The following is a 16828-nucleotide window of genomic DNA, read 5'->3' as shown; positions in this document are numbered from 1 at the left end:
CTGGTTTGAAAACTTCCTAGGCCAATGACTCCTTTTTTTTTGTCTCTGATGCTGTGGTATGTGCTCTGGTTTTAGCATTTCTTAGATTGTAGGTGGCTTCCTGGAGACAATGACACAGTCTAGGCATTGGCAGGAGGTGTGGTGCTATTGTGAGGCTTGTGTGTGTGTCCCCCTCTGAAGCCTGTCCCTGGGTCTGTCTGCCCCTGACGAGCTGGGCCCTTGTCCCCAAACTTCCTGCTTCCTCCTGTGTTACCAGAGTCTTAGTTTGAGCCAAAAATCCAGGAGTTCCACTTGGATTCAGCAGCAGCCCAGCCTTGAGTACTCACTGGCTTTGTGGTCCTTCTGGATGGTTGGTTGCTTGGGAACGGCACAGCAGGGAGGTCTGTTCTGCCCTGACCCTGCGCCCCGCTCAGATGTGCTCACCTCTCTCCACAGGCTCGACACAGTTCCCCTACAACCCCCTGACCATGCGGATGCTCAGCAGCACGCCCCCCGCGCCCGTCGCCTGCACTCCCACCTCGGCCAACCCAGCTGCCCCACACCAGCCGAGCAGGATCTGGGAGCGGGAGCCAGCCCCGCTGCTGTCCGCACAGTACGAGACGCTGTCTGACAGCGACGACTGACCTGTGGGCAGGGGTCCCAGGGTGGGGGGGGGCTCCAGTTTCTGGTGGCTTCCTTTCTAACTGCAGGCCTGATGCCTGCCCGCCTAGGATTTATGCCCAGAGACCTTTCTGGAGAGCCTGGACCATGGACGGTAAAGAGACAATGGAAATTCATTTTGGGGTCAAATGAGGTTTGGAGAACTCTGCCTTGATACAGGCAGTTCTGTGGATTATAGTAATAGTGGAGGGTCGACATGTAGAGTTTTTAAAAAGTGGATAATTCCTGTTCTTACATCTGTTTGTAAAGAAACCATGATGTCTCTAATCACTCTGTAAATAGAGGACCTTTTTTGCAGTGTTCCCCGCGCTGTAGTATCTGGTGTACTTATGTTCAATCAGCACATCAACTTGGGGGTGATTTTTAAGAAATCTCTTGTCTACCTTTTTAACCCTTGCCTTCCAAACAACGTCATACAGCCCAGTTCCATGGTGTTGGCTGTCAGGGGCACTGTACTTTTATCCAATTTTGTCTCCTTCTAAGCTCAGATTCCCGGTGATGTTTAAAATCTTGTGGAGATGTTTAGATTTTTAACAGACGCTGCCATAAAATCTGTACATTAACGTATTAGGGTCTAAGGGAGAAACAATTCTGCCATATTGTAAATTTCCAGGGCAGGCTTTTTTTTTAAATTAGAAGCACCGAAAACAGTACTGCATGGATATTGTTCTAGTTCAGTTTCTAACATTTTAAAGGCTTATTTGAGGTGTACGTACCTCCCTGTTACGCACACTGGTAATTAACCCACCTTGGGTATTTGCCTGCATTTGATGCAGCAAAGCTTTTGGTTTGGAAATAAATCTGACTGCCCTATCCACCTGTCCATAGCTATAGTAGATGATTGTGACTGAAGGCTTTGGTGTCTCAGGTTAGCTGATGTGTCACTGGCCGAGCTGGAAGGTGACACCCGGTATGGAGCCTCTCGGCTGTGTGTCTCGGCTCTCCTGGGCTTAGGAGAAGCAGACGGCCCTTCCGCTGCATGCTGCCTCGTGCTTATACTTTCACTTGGATTCCTTGTGGGCAAGTGTTTGTCATCAAATGTTTTCATTTCACTGAATCTCAAGGAGCAAATAATTTAAAAGACTGGTACTGGAGGACCAGTCTTAATCTTCATTAGTAACTGCTTGTTGAATTAAATTCTTTTCATACACTCAAGCATAGCACTGGCGCATCCTTCTGCAGCGCATGGATGCTAATGGTTTGGGGAGGTGTTTAGAAAGGAAAGCGATCTCTCAAGATGATAAACCCTAGGACTTTACAGACTCCAAACTAGACCTGAGTTTTTCAACATTAGTCCTCAAGCCTCCTTTGTAGTGACTGAGACCCTCCCATCCCTTGGCATCTAGTCCCTGTTTAATAGGTGTGGACGCAGGTTCAGAATTTTGCCCATGTTTTAAAAAAGCAAGAAGGACAGGAATGCTAGCTAACACCTCTTGAGGCCTGTGGCTGCACCCACATGTAAGTGAGCTCAAAATAAGCTTCGGGTGGGGTGGTCAGGGCACCACTGCCTGGGCAGCTGGCCTCTGACTTCAGCCCAGTCGGTGGTTAGTCCTCCTTGCTCTGGGGCCTCAGTGCAGGGAACCGTACAGACAGGCTCTCTGCAAACTCGACCGTGTCACTGAGGGGGAGAAATTCCTCAGTAAAACATGCGAAGCAAAGAATACCTCCCTTTCAGCAACTCATGCAGCTGTGAAAAGGTAAACGCACATAGATGCTCAAGGTGAGTAGTTACAACCAGGCTGCACTGAAACTTGATTAAAGGAATTAACCTGGTGAGACAATGAGAAGATGCTTACATCAGCAAAATAGAAGATTATTCTAATAGATTCTGATTTGAGCCTAATTCCTGTATTTTTAATTCTAAAGAGTCAATGACTTTTTATGAGAAACTCAAAAGACTTCAGTATTGAATACATACAATACTGTCGTGGCATCTCCTGGTTTATTAGGAATGGATCCTCCTCGTGTACACAGGAGCCAAAGGCACTAGTTCATCCTCCCCACCCCCACACCAGAGGGACTGCAGGACTGCCCCAAGGCAGGGACAACGCTCTCGACACACCATCCAGGTTAGGCCACACTGACCTTCTCCCAGGGCTGAAAGAGTCCAAAGACCCCCACGGGGAGACTGAGAAGCAAAATTCAGACTGAGAGCTAGGGCTGGGGTCCAGGCAGTGCTTCCTCTATGGCCCCATTACTGTCAGTACAATACCCCCAGGGTTCCCCTCTGAGTCAGGGGACTTGGCAGCCCTCAGACAGCTCTGCCCTGTGACTTGGTCCAGAGGGGTGCATGCTCAGAGGGGAGGGACCGTAGGAATTGTCATTCCTTTTCTTCTTTTTTTCACAGTGGTCTACAACCAGATACGTACAACAACACGCAGTCCACTTTTATGTATAATCTAAATAAAGGGCACGCTACTACTTCCAAGTGCCTGATTCCCACTTTAAAGCTTCATGTCTAATGCTTTGTAGCAACCAAGATACTACTCTTTTATGCATTAAATCCCACAGTGGTCATCATGAGATAGAGAATAAGAGAAAGCAACTCACCATCATGAGATTGGTAGCTCTGTTCTGCCAGGTCTTGATAAAATAAGACATAGCAGCAAATCAATGAACCAAAACCTTATAGTAGAGATGCCCCCACGCCAGACGAACACTGGCCCCTCTTATCCTGGCACGGTTCAGCACCTCCCCAACCATCCATTAAAACAGAGCACTGCCTGACAACGATCCTTAGAAACAGTCAGGGGAGGGGGGTGGGGGGTGTCCAAAACAAACAGCACAGCTTGTCCTCCACCGAGGCTTAGTTGAGGGGACGTGCGTGTCACAGAGAGAATTTAAGCCACTGGGAGCCGCCAGGACTGGAACAGAGGTATCAGTAGTCATGACAAAGGTCTGCTTTTTCTTGCCAGCTCGGCCAGCTCTTCCCTGATGTGCTGCACAGAAGCCTCGTCTCTCTTCAGCTCCGCTTGCCTCAGTGCTTCCCTATAGGTCTCTTCTGCTTGTGCGTACAGTTCTGGAACAGCCCGAGAGAAGGGAGAAAATGCATGTTTCATCGTGATTCTGAAATGTTCTGAAGAGAAAGCACGTGCGATAGGACAGCTCTAGTTCACGGCGTGAGACCTGGTGTGAGACAAGCTATGACCATGGGACACCGGGACCTCAGGGAGCCCTTCCCTGATAGAGGTTCGGGTAAGGGACCTGTCCCTGCAGGTTTCTGAGCAGAGGGCAGAGCTTCGTGAGGACACATCGAGCTGTCCACATGCCAACGAGGAGCCTGCAGAGCACTCCAGAAACAAGGGACCATGGCCTCACTGCCCACCCTCAGCCCACCACCCAAGTTCCTGACCCACTGATGGGCACCCCGCACCTCTGTGCGTCAGGACTGCAGCCAGATTGCTGAGCAGCACATGCAGTTCAGGGTGTTCCACCTGCCTCGCCAGGTCTGATGCCCTCTGTGCGTGAACACAGGCCTCGTCAGTGCGGCCCTGTGTGTCCAGGGTAGTGGCCAGGTCATTCAGCAGCACGATGGTCTACACGGGAGAAAACAGCTGCTGCTTGCAAATGAAGATTCGCTGGAGAAGACAACAGCTACCCATGCCAGTATTCTTGGGCTTCCCTGGTGGCTCAGCTGGTAAAGAATCCACCTGCAGTGCAGGAGACCTGGGGTTCAATCCCTGGGTGGGAAGATCCCCTGGAGAAGGGAATGGCATCCCACTCTAGTATTCTGGCCTGAAGAATTCCATAGACTTGTCTATGGGGTTTGCAAAGAGTCAGACGTGACTGAGCAACTCTTCACTTTCCATAGCCCTAGTGTCTGGTGTTCTGTGGATGCCCTGAAGGGCTGTCTTTTCTAGCGGCGCCCCTTGGGGGCAGGTGTCTGCCTCTGTAAGTCAGGTGCATTTATCATTCACACTGCACAGCAGCAATCTGACCCTCTGGAAAATGATACAAACCTGGAAACTAGGTAGCAGGATGAATATTACTTATTAATTTGTCAAAAAAGCAGCAGCAAATAAACATAGCAAAAAGTAGTGACAGGATGTGACCCGTCCTATGGCAAACCAGTGCGCACGGAGACCTCTGGGCAGATCCAGTACCTCCCTGGCAGCCTCAAACCCTTCCTAAAACGGAGGGTGGGGGGAGTGGATGCAACAGGGCCTTCTGCTGAGGGTCTGTCCACATTTCCTATTCTGGATTCTGAAATCTTCGTCTTAGACGCCCCCCCTTACCTGTGGGTGTCTTTCTCCAAGTATTTCCTCAGAAATCCGCAGAGCTTTTTCATACATCCTCTGTGCCTGAGATGGCTGCTGGGAGAAGAGCAGGTAGCGCGCGTAGGTGTCCAGACACATGCCCAGAAGGAGCTGTGTGTTGGCCTTGTCATCGGCTGAGAAGGAAACGCGAGCAATGCTGGGTGCAACGAGCAACAACCAGAAGGCGGGGCAAGTGCTCTGAACACAGTCACTAAACCAGTCCTCCTGACCTATCCTTTTACACAAGGTGATTAACATCTACACTGGCTCTTGGACCCAAGTTTGTGTGGGGAAGGGGGATTTGCCAAACCAACAAGTAGGTGTATCCAAGAATTCAACTCCCCTGACACCACCTACCCAGAGTCCCCAGGTAAGCCCCCACCCCACTCCAGACACCGGTCCAGGGTGTCACCTGGAGATGAGAGGTTCCCAGGACTCCTCCCCTCAGGTTCAATCAGTTTGCTAGGGTGGCTCACAGATCACCTGTTTTTATAAGGATACAACTCAGGAACAGGTGAGGTGTGGGGGAGGGGCTTCCTGCCCTCTCCAGGTGCCACTGTCCCTGTGCCCTCCACAAGAGCCCCAGGCCCCATCCCCTGGGGTGTTGATGGTGGCGCCTTTATTAAAGCGCTGGCAGCTGAGTCACCTTCCATCCCAGTCAGGGGTAAGACTGAAGGCTCCAACCCTCCAACCACATGGTTGGCTCCACTGGCAACCAGCCCCTGTGCTTTAACAATAAGCTAAATCATACTCCACACTCGGGAAAATGTAAAGGATATGGGGAGTTCTGAGGCAGGAACTATGATGAACAAAGACCAATAATGTATGAGACATTTTCATCATCTGAATGACCAAATAGATATTTCTTGTAAGTCACAATTATTGTAACATAAGTAATGAACTTTTCCATACCTTTTGAGTATTATTTTTAGTTTGAAACTAGTATTATCTAGCATGAACCAGGTGAAGATAAACTCCTAGAACAACAACAAAAAGCCTAGGGCCAATAAAATTTTCTGGTATGAAAACAGCACACAAAGGAACCAGAGAACACTCAGAATCCTGGGATGGAGCATCATAACCCAATTTAAAGAACAGCTAATCTGTTTTTTGAAGAACAGTAATAAAGGCTGCAATGTATGGCAGCTTCCAACGTACCATATCTGGAAAAAAAGAGCCAGACAGCAGGGCTGGGTACCAGCAGCTAACAGCAGTCGGCCAAGTAAAGGCCTTGGAGCCACGACACAAACAGCACACAAGTGGTGGTGAGCCAGTGGAAAGGACACTGTGCAGACAGCTTTGGCGGAGGGGAACGTTCACATGAAGGACTCAGAGGTTCCCTCGGATAACCTCACAGAGCACGATTACTGGATGCCCACGTGAAGGGGTGCAGACGGGTCTGTTTACCAACAAAGGGATCACCACACTGAATACAACTCCTTCCCTATCTTCCAAGTTTAAATGGTGCATAGACTTTAAAGATGACGATGTTGCCAAATAACCCTATGATCAGTTACTGAGGGGATAGTTTAAATAGAACAATACAAATAATCTATAAAAATAATCTCAGAAGGTAAAAGTGAAAATAAAACTTTGCTTCTAGTAAAAACCCAAAGTTCTTCTAATTATATAAAAGGCAAATGATAAAAACCAAACCAAGTTTTAAATAGATCACCTTACAAATTTTAAATTATTTTTAAACAAAAAGCACATAAAAATTCATGGATAAATATAACTAATATAAAAAAGCAAAACATAAGATGGCACCAAATAAATATCACTTAAGATACCATTTTTCTGTATTAAAAGGAAATGCTGAAGCAATAAAAATAGATCTCACTAGGAACACTCTTTAAATGCTGAGCAAAAAGCTTGTAAAATTAGCAGTTTAAGATCCACACTATTGGGGGATAACAGCGTGGAGAAAGGCCCAGGCAGAGAAGCTCTGTGCCCCCCAGGTACTGACACAGGTCCCAGGAGGCTGAAGAGTCACAACACCTGCAGACACTAAGATCTGCACTCCTGGAGAACAAGACAAAGATGTTTACCACATATCGAAACCATCACAAAATAACGTCTACGTTATTCCAGTTCTGAAAACTGTTTCAAGAATGACTGCTGACTCATTACTGAAACATGTGCTACTTCTCTCTAAATATTTCTACATTAAAAAAAGTATACTCTGTATACTTTAAAATTAGAATATATGTTCAATACTGTAACTCAAAAATATAAGAATGAGGTGACAAGTAATTCTAGTGGAAAATTATTACCCCTGATACCAGTAACGGTAATTAAACTAGAATGGCAGAAAAGATAAAGCTTTTTAGAAGGAATTAACTGATGAGGTAAATTTTAGCTGTTAATATTTCATTATTAAGAAAATACATTTTAAATTCACAGTACATTCTAATCACAGTAACATAAAATTTTTAACATATATCTCTAAATATAGGACAAAGGGAGAAATAAAGACTCCATAGTGAGACCATCAGCACACTGCTAAGTTCATACCTCAGTAAAGTACCAGAGTTCCTTTTTCTAATAACAATTAAAACATGCTGCTTTGAAATACCAATATAAACAAACACCACTAGAAGTCACACACCAAAGAAACCTACTGACAGCAGAGAAACCGCCACCCCCAAAGGCTATTCAGATCTGAGGGGAGGGAAGTGTATTTATCTCTTCAGACTTTAATTATAAGTAATTCTTTATCACAAATCATTCCTAGGAGAAAAAGATGAGGCAACCTAAAATCAGTCTATGAAAAAGATTCACCACAGAAATCTTTAGTCAAAATACAAGCAACCTGAATTTTCAAATGCACTAAGGATAAATGCACCAAGCAGCTTTTATTCCAGGAATGCTGAGAATGACTCGGTGTACTCTATCTGCACCAAATCAGGCTTGCATAAATGCAGAGTCTCCATCAGTGATTTGGGAGAACTCAAGCACAGGTACCCAGCAATAATAATCTGGGAGAGGCTACAGGGTCTTTGAAGCTAAAGGCATTTGCTGCTCATGCTCCAGGAACGTCCTTGACATGCCAGGCTGCATCTCATCACCTGACTAATGACCCTGGTGCTTTCCGAGACCACTAATGGTGGCAGTGGAAGGAGTTTTGGTTCCAGTAACATGACAGATAATCTGAAAACCCTTCTGCTTCAAATATTAGATAAATCATAACACATACCTTTTTACTTGCACAGCTGACCTCCTGAGAGAAGGAAATCCTGAGGGCCAGCAATTACAAAGGAGCTAAAACCCAAAGGGGAGAACACGAAACAGGGCCCAGTTCTGGCTGGTTGTGTGGTGGCCTGGGTGTCTCTGAATCCAGAATTGGGTTCTTCATCTCACACAGGACACAGAAGTAGATCTGAACTCCCTATAAAGCTAGGATGACCCCAGAGGCTACAGGGGGACAGGGACCACATGGAAACCCATCACAGACACCCCCCACCCCACCATGCTTGATTTGATGTCTAAATCCAAGTCATCCCTTCCCCAGGCTCGGACCTGAGAGTCTGGAAGAACAAAGCCAGGCCAGAGACTCATTTCTCAAAGCCGCTGAAGAGTCTGTAACCCGAGTACGTAAACATGGAGACAGCTCAGGTGGGAATCAAGAGGATGGTAAGAGGAGGCCTCCCCTGAAGATAACTGAGTGACCCCGGCTGGAACTCTTCCTCAGAGGTCAGGGGCTCCACCTACGAGCCCTGCGCCGGCCCCTCTGGCCCTCATCCCTCAGCTTACATCCCCATTCTTCAGCCATCTTCAGATATGCAACGACTTCAGTGGATGTTTGCTGTTTTTCCTCCACTAGAAACTGACCAGGTGTTACTTACAGCTATATCTAACGTGCATCCCAGTGTTTCCTGACTGGTTGAATGAACGAAAGAGAAAAAAGAAGGTATGAACTATACACGGGAGGTATGATGACACCAAACATTAATTTTACCTACAGAAGTCACAGGAGCAGGACGTGAATCTCTGGAAGCTCAACATAGAGGTGTCATTACACACCAGCGAGAAAGGGACTCACTAATAAAGCAGCCCTAAGTTAAAACCCAGTCTGGGGGAGGAAAACATAACAGCATTGTCTTACACCACAGTAAAAACAAATTCCAGGTAATGAAAGACTCAGTGGAAAAGAACCAAGTACTTATTTACTTGTGGATTATTATTAGCATGTTAACTGGTTTCCTCTGGATTATTGTTGATTCCTGGTTGATGGAGTATCAAAGAATTATTATGAAGCTCCATTAGGAAAAGATAAAAAGAAAAATGGCAAAATTTACCTCTGAGGTCCGTACACACGACCCCATCATGACACACCAGCATTCTCTAATTTTTCAGTCATTTTGCAGGTATCTGGACACCTAACCACTGTCAAAGCGATGTGTGGAGATCATGGTTTCCAAACAGTGTCACTTTTGGCTACTGATATTTTGACAGATAATTTCTGTGAATTACAGTGTTTAACTTAAATTTAGTCAGATACCCATTAGATGTCCACCTCCCCTCCGACCCCAGCTATAACAACCAAACTATCACCCTAAGGTGCCGGGTAGAAGCCAAGTCTTTACAAGAGACTATTTTTCTGACCTTAGAAAGTGGAGGCTTTTATTAAACAAGACTCGGAAAGCACAAACCATAAAGGAAAATACCAAAAGATTCTCTAATCTGTCAAATGCCCTAAAGTGAAAAGACAAGACCACAAAGAGAGAATGTAACCAACAAAATAGATGCTCAGGAAAAAAAAAAAAAAGATGGTTAAATATATTAAGAATTATTTACAAATCATTGAGGAAGAAAAGAAAAACACCCTTCAAAAAATAAGGGAAAAATTTTAAAATGAAATATAGCACAATAAGAACGCCAACACATCGCCGACGAAAATATAAAGCGGTAAAAGCACAGTGCTAAGTGTTCGGTAATGTCTAGTGTGGCAGGCCAGCAGTCCCACTCCTCGGTACGCCCCTGGGGAACAGACTGGCGTGTCCACAGAGACGCAGGTCCCAGCATTACTCCCACAGCAAGAGAGGCAGGACCTCCATGTCCACCGACGGGCGAAGTGAGCACATGTCCACAGCGGAGGATCAGGGCCTCCACTAGCCTGCATCTCTCCTCTGGAGGATGGAAAAAAGGCGAACCCCCCGCCGCCCCGACCCAGGAACAATCACGGGAAGTCACCTCTTCTGAACAGACATGCAGCCTGACAAGCAAATAGGGCCTTTGTGCGAAAAATATTTTAAGTATCAACGTGGATAAAAGCTCAGCAATATGATGAGTGAAGAAATAAACTGCAGAAACAATGGTACAGTAAGACACTGTTCATATAAAGTTTAAAAACATTTTAGTCCCATAGTTTACTGATGTATACAAGTATAAACAGGCAGAAGACTCATAAACACCAAAACCAAATCCAGGATTACAGTTACATCAAGCAGAAGTACCAAGGGTTTTAAACTTCCCCAGACCAGGTAAAATACTGGGTTGGCCGAAAGGTTTGTTCAGGCTTTTCTGTAAGATGGGATGAAAAACCCGAACGAATAATACCTAAGACTTGCCAAAGCTAAGGGTTTGAAAGCATACAGGTATCTATTAAAGTTTCCACTATTTTTGTGTAAAATCTTTAAGAAGAAAGATATAGTACTGACTTTTCTGGATAAGTCAGTAATACAGAATACACAGTGGAAAAGAGGAGACAATATATTTATATACTATAGAACAAGAAAAGAGGGAGGCCAGGACTATCCTGGTGGTCCAGAGGATAGGAATCCACCTGCTGATGCAGGGGACCCGAGTTCCATCCCTGGTCTGGGAACTAAGATCCCACATGCCTCAGGCCAACTTGGAGCCCATGTACAAGAGAAGCCTGAGCACCACAACTACTGAGTAGCCCCTGCCCACAGCAACGAGCTAGAGCCCACACGCAGCAATGAGACCCAGCACGTCCCAAAAAAACCCAGAAAGGTTCACCAAAGACAAGGCAGAATTCAGAGAGACCAACCCCTAACCTTATTATGCTAAAGAGCTTCCAATGCCTACAAAGTAACCAGGCAGGAGAAAACAGGTTATTTACAAAAGAAGGTGAACAAGTTGGCTTCCGCATTCTCTGCAGAAAAATCCCACCAGGTGCAAAATTCCAGATCGCAGAGAACTAGGGAAAAGTAGCAGATTTATTACCCTGTAGTCATCTCATCTTACACAGGAAACTGAAAATAAAAAATTTTTTTCTGAGTCAAATACATCTTGAAGAAATTTTAGGTTGCTCTTAACAGAACTGAGAACCGTATTATGTGCCTTCCTTCCAAAATATAAAAGGACATTTAGTGAGGAAAACAACCCTTTAAGAGGGACTTGAAAACACAAGAAATAACAAAAATGGAAAGCTTTTAGTGCAAAAATTTAGACCAAATACCACTTTCAATTCTAGATTTAAGTAGGTTTTATTATCACAAGGCAACAATACTCAGCTTAAAAAAAATAAAAGATCCAAACATAGCCTTCTACAAAAGACATACTGAGGGAAGCCCTGGTGGTTAAGAATTGGGCTGCAGATTCAGAGAACACAGGTTTGATCCCTGGTCCAGAAAGATCCCACGTGCCACAGGCAACTAAGTCCATGGGTCACAACCACTGAGCACTCGCTCTAAAGCCCACGAGTTGCAACTACTGACCCCTCGCACCTGGAGCCAGTGCTCCACTAGAGAAGCCACCACAGTGAGAAGTCCACGTACCCAAAGAGAGCCTCCCAACTAGAGAGATGCCCTTGCAGCAAGGAAGACACAGCACAGCCAAAAAAACCCCAAAACATACTGAAAACAAAATAACTCAAATTTTAAGAGTAAGATACAGTCAACAATGTGAAACTAAAATTTGTGACAAATACCTTAAGTAGGACAAAAAAGAATCACTTTTCTGATGAAAGGATAATTCATAATGAAGCTGTGTGTGTGTGTGTGTGTGTGTGTGTGTGTATAAAATCTGGGACTCTAAACAGCATAGATATATAAAGAAAAAAATCACAAAAACATAAATATTGTCTACAACTACACAATGTCAGCAAGGGTACAGAAGCCTGAACAACTCTATAAACCAACTAAAGCCGACACACATCTACAGAGTACGCCTCCTCTCAGATGCACACGCAACACCCCCAGATAAACCATGTTGCTGTTGTTTAGCTGCTCAGTCATGTCCGACTCTTTGCAACCCCATGGACTCTTCTGTCCATGGGATTCTCCAGGCAAGAATACTGGAGTGGATTGCCGTTCCCTTCTCCAAGGGATCTTCCCAACCCAGGAATCTACAAACTCTTGTCTTCCGTGTCTCCTGCATTAGCAGGATTCTTTACCACTGAGCCACCAGGGAAGCCTGGATAAATCATGTACCAGGCCATGAAACAAATCTTGATAAAATGTAAAAGGACTGAAATCATACAAAGCATGTTTTCTGATCATAATGGAACAAACCTAAAAATCAACAGAAATACATGTAGATTAATCAACACTCTCCAAAATATCCAAGAGATCTCAAAAGAAATCACAAGAAAAGTTAGAAAATATTTTGAGATACATGAAAATAAAAACACAACACACCAAAATTCATGGGATGTAGCTAATATAATAGAGGAACATTTTTAGTTGTAAATGGCTACATTAAAAAAGAAAGAAAGGTCTTGGGAAGCAGACGTGTGTGTGTGTGTGTGTGTGTGTGTGTGTGTGTGTGTGATTAGGATTGATGTACAGGAGAAACCACGTTACAGAGCAATTATCCTGCAATTAAAAAAAAATCTTAAATCAACAACCTGATCCTCTACCTAAGAAACTAGAAAAAGAGCAAAATAAACCCATGGCTAGCAGAAGAGATATAAAAGATTAGAATGGAAACAAATGAGGTAGAAAACAAACGAACAAAATTAGAAAATGAAACCAAAAGTTGGCTCTTTGACAAGGTCAAGAAAACTGACAAAAACCAAAAAGAAACAAGTATAGTCAGGAAAGTCTTTCGTAACTCAGAGGGGTAAACCTAACAAGAAGAGCTAAACTTAATTGACAGGTTAACAAACTCTCTGATAGTCCCTGATGAGCCCGGCCACAATGCTAGAGCATCTCACCCCCACAACTCCACGAGGAAGGCTCTCCAGTCATTTCCATGGATGAGGTCCCACTGCTGTTCTAAGTGGAGAAGCCAGAATTCCAACCTGGCTCAATTCAAAGAATTCATGAAACCAAATATGCCACCAGAAATACTCCAACTTTCCAAAAATGTTTTACTTAAAATATGAAAATCTGGGGAAGGAATATGATCTTGAATACATAACAGAATATTGTTAAGTTATGCTTTATAAATATAATTTCTAAGAAAATTTCTTCCAGGAAAATACAGAAAAAAAAATTATAAAATTCTTTCATCCATGCGTTCACTTACTGTCCCAGGTACTGAAAGCAACTCAAGAAAACAGAACCACCTTAAATGCATAAGGAACCAAGGAAGGAAGAAAAAAGGGTGCCAGAAAATAACTAAAGGAGATCTGACCCACATGGTTTCACAGATGCTACGATTTCCAAGGACTAGGTCACTCCGAGTAATGCCTCACACCTACTCCAGGAAACACAGAGAACATGCCAACCCATTTTATTACATTAATACAATCCTGTGATGACAAGCTCGGGAAATCAACTACGGATTTCACATGAGAAAATAAATGCAAATGTCTAAATAAAATATCAGCATTAAATATTATCCAGCAGTACTAGCAAGCTTGATACAGTACATCTACTCATGCAGTTTGACACCAAATTAGATTTAAGACAAAGTTGTCCAGCACGGCTGTTACTTAACATTCTGAGACTATGGCCAATGAACTAAATTTAACAAGGGCGGGGGGGGGGGGTAAGGGACACAGGAGTAGAACTATGACTTCCCAAATAGTTCATTCTGCATCTGGAAATAGTGTGAATATCAACTGAAACCAAACAGTTTAGTAAGGTGTCCACTGAGAATCAGATGTGACAGAACAGCATCACATCTGTGAAGAAATCAGCCCGCAGCCGTGAGTGGGGGAGGATGTGCCCAGAGTGCCGTCTGCCAGCAGGGATGCCATTCATTCATGTCAGGAGCCACTCTCTCATGTGATTCAAGAAGAGGGATTCTGAACCCTGTCAGGAATGGATCCTGACCAGTTTTAACCAGTCATGGTAATCCCCTTTGGTTTGCCAAGTACTGGGTTAGAAATGCCACATGACCCACCCCAGCCAAAAGGAGTAACGGTAAATCCCCGGGGTGGGGAAAGATTCCAGCGGAGACAACCTGGCCTCTAAGAGAAACATCCGAGGAGTCTCCCTTTTCCTCTGGACGCTGCTGTTTCTGGGCGAGGTTCCTGGGACCTGACAGTCACTTTTCACCCACAGGAAAGCGCAAGGAGAAAGCCAGTGCACTGAGAATGTCAGCGAGGGCCGGTGGGAAGAGCGCCCTTGGCTGAACTGCCAGACACATAATCGTGTCCTCATTATTTAACTCAATTTAGTTGAATTTTTTTTTCTGTTAGTAGTCAAATGCTAACTTATTCAGATGGCAATCTCCCCAAACTAGTATCTTAAAATTCAGTCTCAAAGCACTTTGGGAACCTGACAAAATGATCTAAAATTCATGTGAAAATTAAGGGAAAAGCCAAATGGGAGCCCTTCCCCCGTGGTTCAGTGGTTGAGAGTCCGTCTGCCAATGTGGGTGACATGGGTTCGATCCCTGGTCCGGGGGCTCCCGCATGCTGTAAAGCAACTAAGCTCATTCGCCGCAACTACTAAGCCTGTGCTCCGGTGCCCAGGAGCTGCAGCTATTGGGCCCACGCGCCTAGAGCCGAGCTCCCCAACAAGAGAAGCCACTGCAATGAGAAGCCTGTGTACTGCAACGAACAGCAGCTAGCACCCACTCGCCGAAACTAGAGAAAAGCCTGTGCAGCAACAAGGAACCAGCAGGGTCGAAAATAAATGAAATTATTTTTAAAAGGATAATGCTTAATACTTTCTGAGTACCTAGTATGCATTAGTACATACTGTCCTAAGTGCTTTACGTGTAATTCTTTTAACAGTCCCAAGAGAAAATATTACTCTTAATCCCATTCTGCAGATTAAAAATAGAGATTTGACCAAAGTCACAAAGCAATACATTAACAGAAACAGAAAATGTAAATTAATACAGTCCTTTCTAAAGCAATCGTGCAGTATTCATCAACAACCTTGATATGTGCTGACTGACCTGCAATGTCACTGCAAAACCACCCGGAGGAGTCAGCTCTGAACACTGCCTTACGTTCAGTAGCGGAAGGCTGGGCCACCCCGCCTGGACTGGACCCACAGGGTTATACTCCACTCCCTCACTCACACGACAGCCCCAGGAGAGACTGAGAGGAAGGGGATCTGGAGTAAAGCAAGCAGCCCAGTTAGAAGAGTTTGCCATATTCATAAAAGACAGGTAACAGAGGTGAGAGGGAGGCTGGGGGGTAGGGCACATGTGTACACCTGTGGCTGATTCACGTTGATGGGCGGCAGAGACCAGCACAATATTGTAATTATTTTCCAATTAAAAATCAAGAACAAAAACACCTAGCAAATCCAGTCACCTACTGGCTTTGGAGGAAAACAAAGGCTGTACACAAAAGAAACTACAATTTACAGCCCTGTCGGCTCAGCAGTTAACGCGCTTATATTGTATTCATAGTGTGCACGCCTCAAATCTGTGATAAATCCTCACTTCCAAGCCACTAGATTCTAAAACTAAATTAAGAAATAATAATTTTATGTTATTTAGAAATAAAATACCAGAAGAAATTGGTTAAGAGTTCAAAATGACTAGGAACAAGCGGGGCAAAGAAAATGATGTTTATTTTGAAATTGCTATTTTTAAATTAAGTTGTAATATTCTTTGATTTTTTATATTATTCAGGTAATATTAGAAAGTAATTTTTAAAAGAAAAATATCCAGAAAAGCACAAATAAAATATAAATCCCCCATGAAGCCTTTCAGCCAGAGAGATTTTGGTATCATTTCAGCCTGTGTTCTATACTTACATTTAATCTCTGTATTGTAAAAAATTAAGACTGCTCCTAACTATATTGTTTTCACTTAATTTGTTAGGGCATTTCCTCTGTAATTAGAAAACAAGTTTTGATCTGAAGTAATATATTCCTGGGATGAAGTTAGTCATGTCAATTGAAAGCACACGAATGTGATAATGGATTTGCTTTGTTTAAAACTGAGGGAATGTATTTCCTGAGAAAAAGATAAATCACATTTACAAGAGAAATTAATTTGCTCTGACAAGACTCCTTTCAACTAGAAAAAAGGTGCTTTCCCCATACACTACATTTTTTTTTTTTAAATCAGGTTACAAAGTACAGTGTGATCCCTCACTTCCTTGCTAAAATGTGAACGGCAGTGGGCAAAACAAACCTAAAAGACAGACACCGAAAAATAAATAAGAATTCTTGGCATGATTATAAGTGATCTTTATTTTCTTCTTAATGCTGTTTGAAATTTTATTCTGTGAAATGAAAATACCTCCTTTCATATCAATAAACAAGAAATGTCACAGCCATCAGCGATTTCTAGCCTGCGAATGTGAATGAGGGCTCCCAAAACCTCAGGTGCTGCCGCCTCCCCATGGTGACTATGGGGGGAGGGGGTGATGCAAGGAAACAGGACTGGCCCCAGGCAGCTGAGGTGCATATGAAAGGAATGAATTCAGTAAGCCCAGAGGTTTGCATTTTTCCATGCTTAATTTTGCACGCTAAATTCTGTGGGGATGAGAAGACACCTGGAAATACCCACCCAGGGTCTAGAAACTGGGTGGAGCTTGGTTGGAAGATCCTGAGAGAATTCCCACCCAGGAGAAAGGCACAGGTGGG

At 44.1% G+C, this 16828-nt stretch overlaps 2 protein-coding genes across 18 annotated transcripts in view; one reads left to right on the top strand and one right to left on the bottom strand.

The window, feature by feature from the left end:
- NCOR1 (nuclear receptor corepressor 1) overlaps positions 1 to 964 on the top strand; it is a 115126-nt gene extending 114162 nt beyond the window's left edge. For all 14 annotated transcript variants that reach the window (XM_010842960.1, XM_010842947.1, XM_010842949.1 and 11 more), the window contains one exon: positions 436 to 964. In XM_010842960.1, the coding sequence (XP_010841262.1) occupies positions 436 to 623 (188 nt within the window). In that variant the 3' untranslated portion in view covers positions 624 to 964. The remainder of the gene's footprint in view (positions 1 to 435) is intronic.
- Positions 965 to 2575: 1611 nt separating this feature from the next.
- The window catches only part of TTC19 (tetratricopeptide repeat domain 19), a 30569-nt gene continuing 16316 nt past the window's right edge, over positions 2576 to 16828 (bottom strand). For all 4 annotated transcript variants that reach the window (XM_010842962.1, XM_010842963.1, XM_010842964.1 and 1 more), the window contains 3 exons: positions 4896 to 5050; positions 4034 to 4196; positions 2576 to 3679 (listed from right to left, as the gene is read on the bottom strand). In XM_010842962.1, the coding sequence (XP_010841264.1) occupies positions 3546 to 3679; positions 4034 to 4196; positions 4896 to 5050 (452 nt within the window). In that variant the 3' untranslated portion in view covers positions 2576 to 3545. The remainder of the gene's footprint in view (positions 3680 to 4033; positions 4197 to 4895; positions 5051 to 16828) is intronic.

The sequence above is a fragment of the Bison bison genome, unplaced genomic scaffold, assembly GCF_000754665.1.
Source record: "Bison bison bison isolate TAMUID 2011002044 unplaced genomic scaffold, Bison_UMD1.0 scf7180017864180, whole genome shotgun sequence".
In the NCBI taxonomy this organism is placed as follows: Eukaryota; Metazoa; Chordata; class Mammalia; order Artiodactyla; family Bovidae; genus Bison; species Bison bison.
This window is presented reverse-complemented; position numbering and strand designations above follow the sequence as displayed.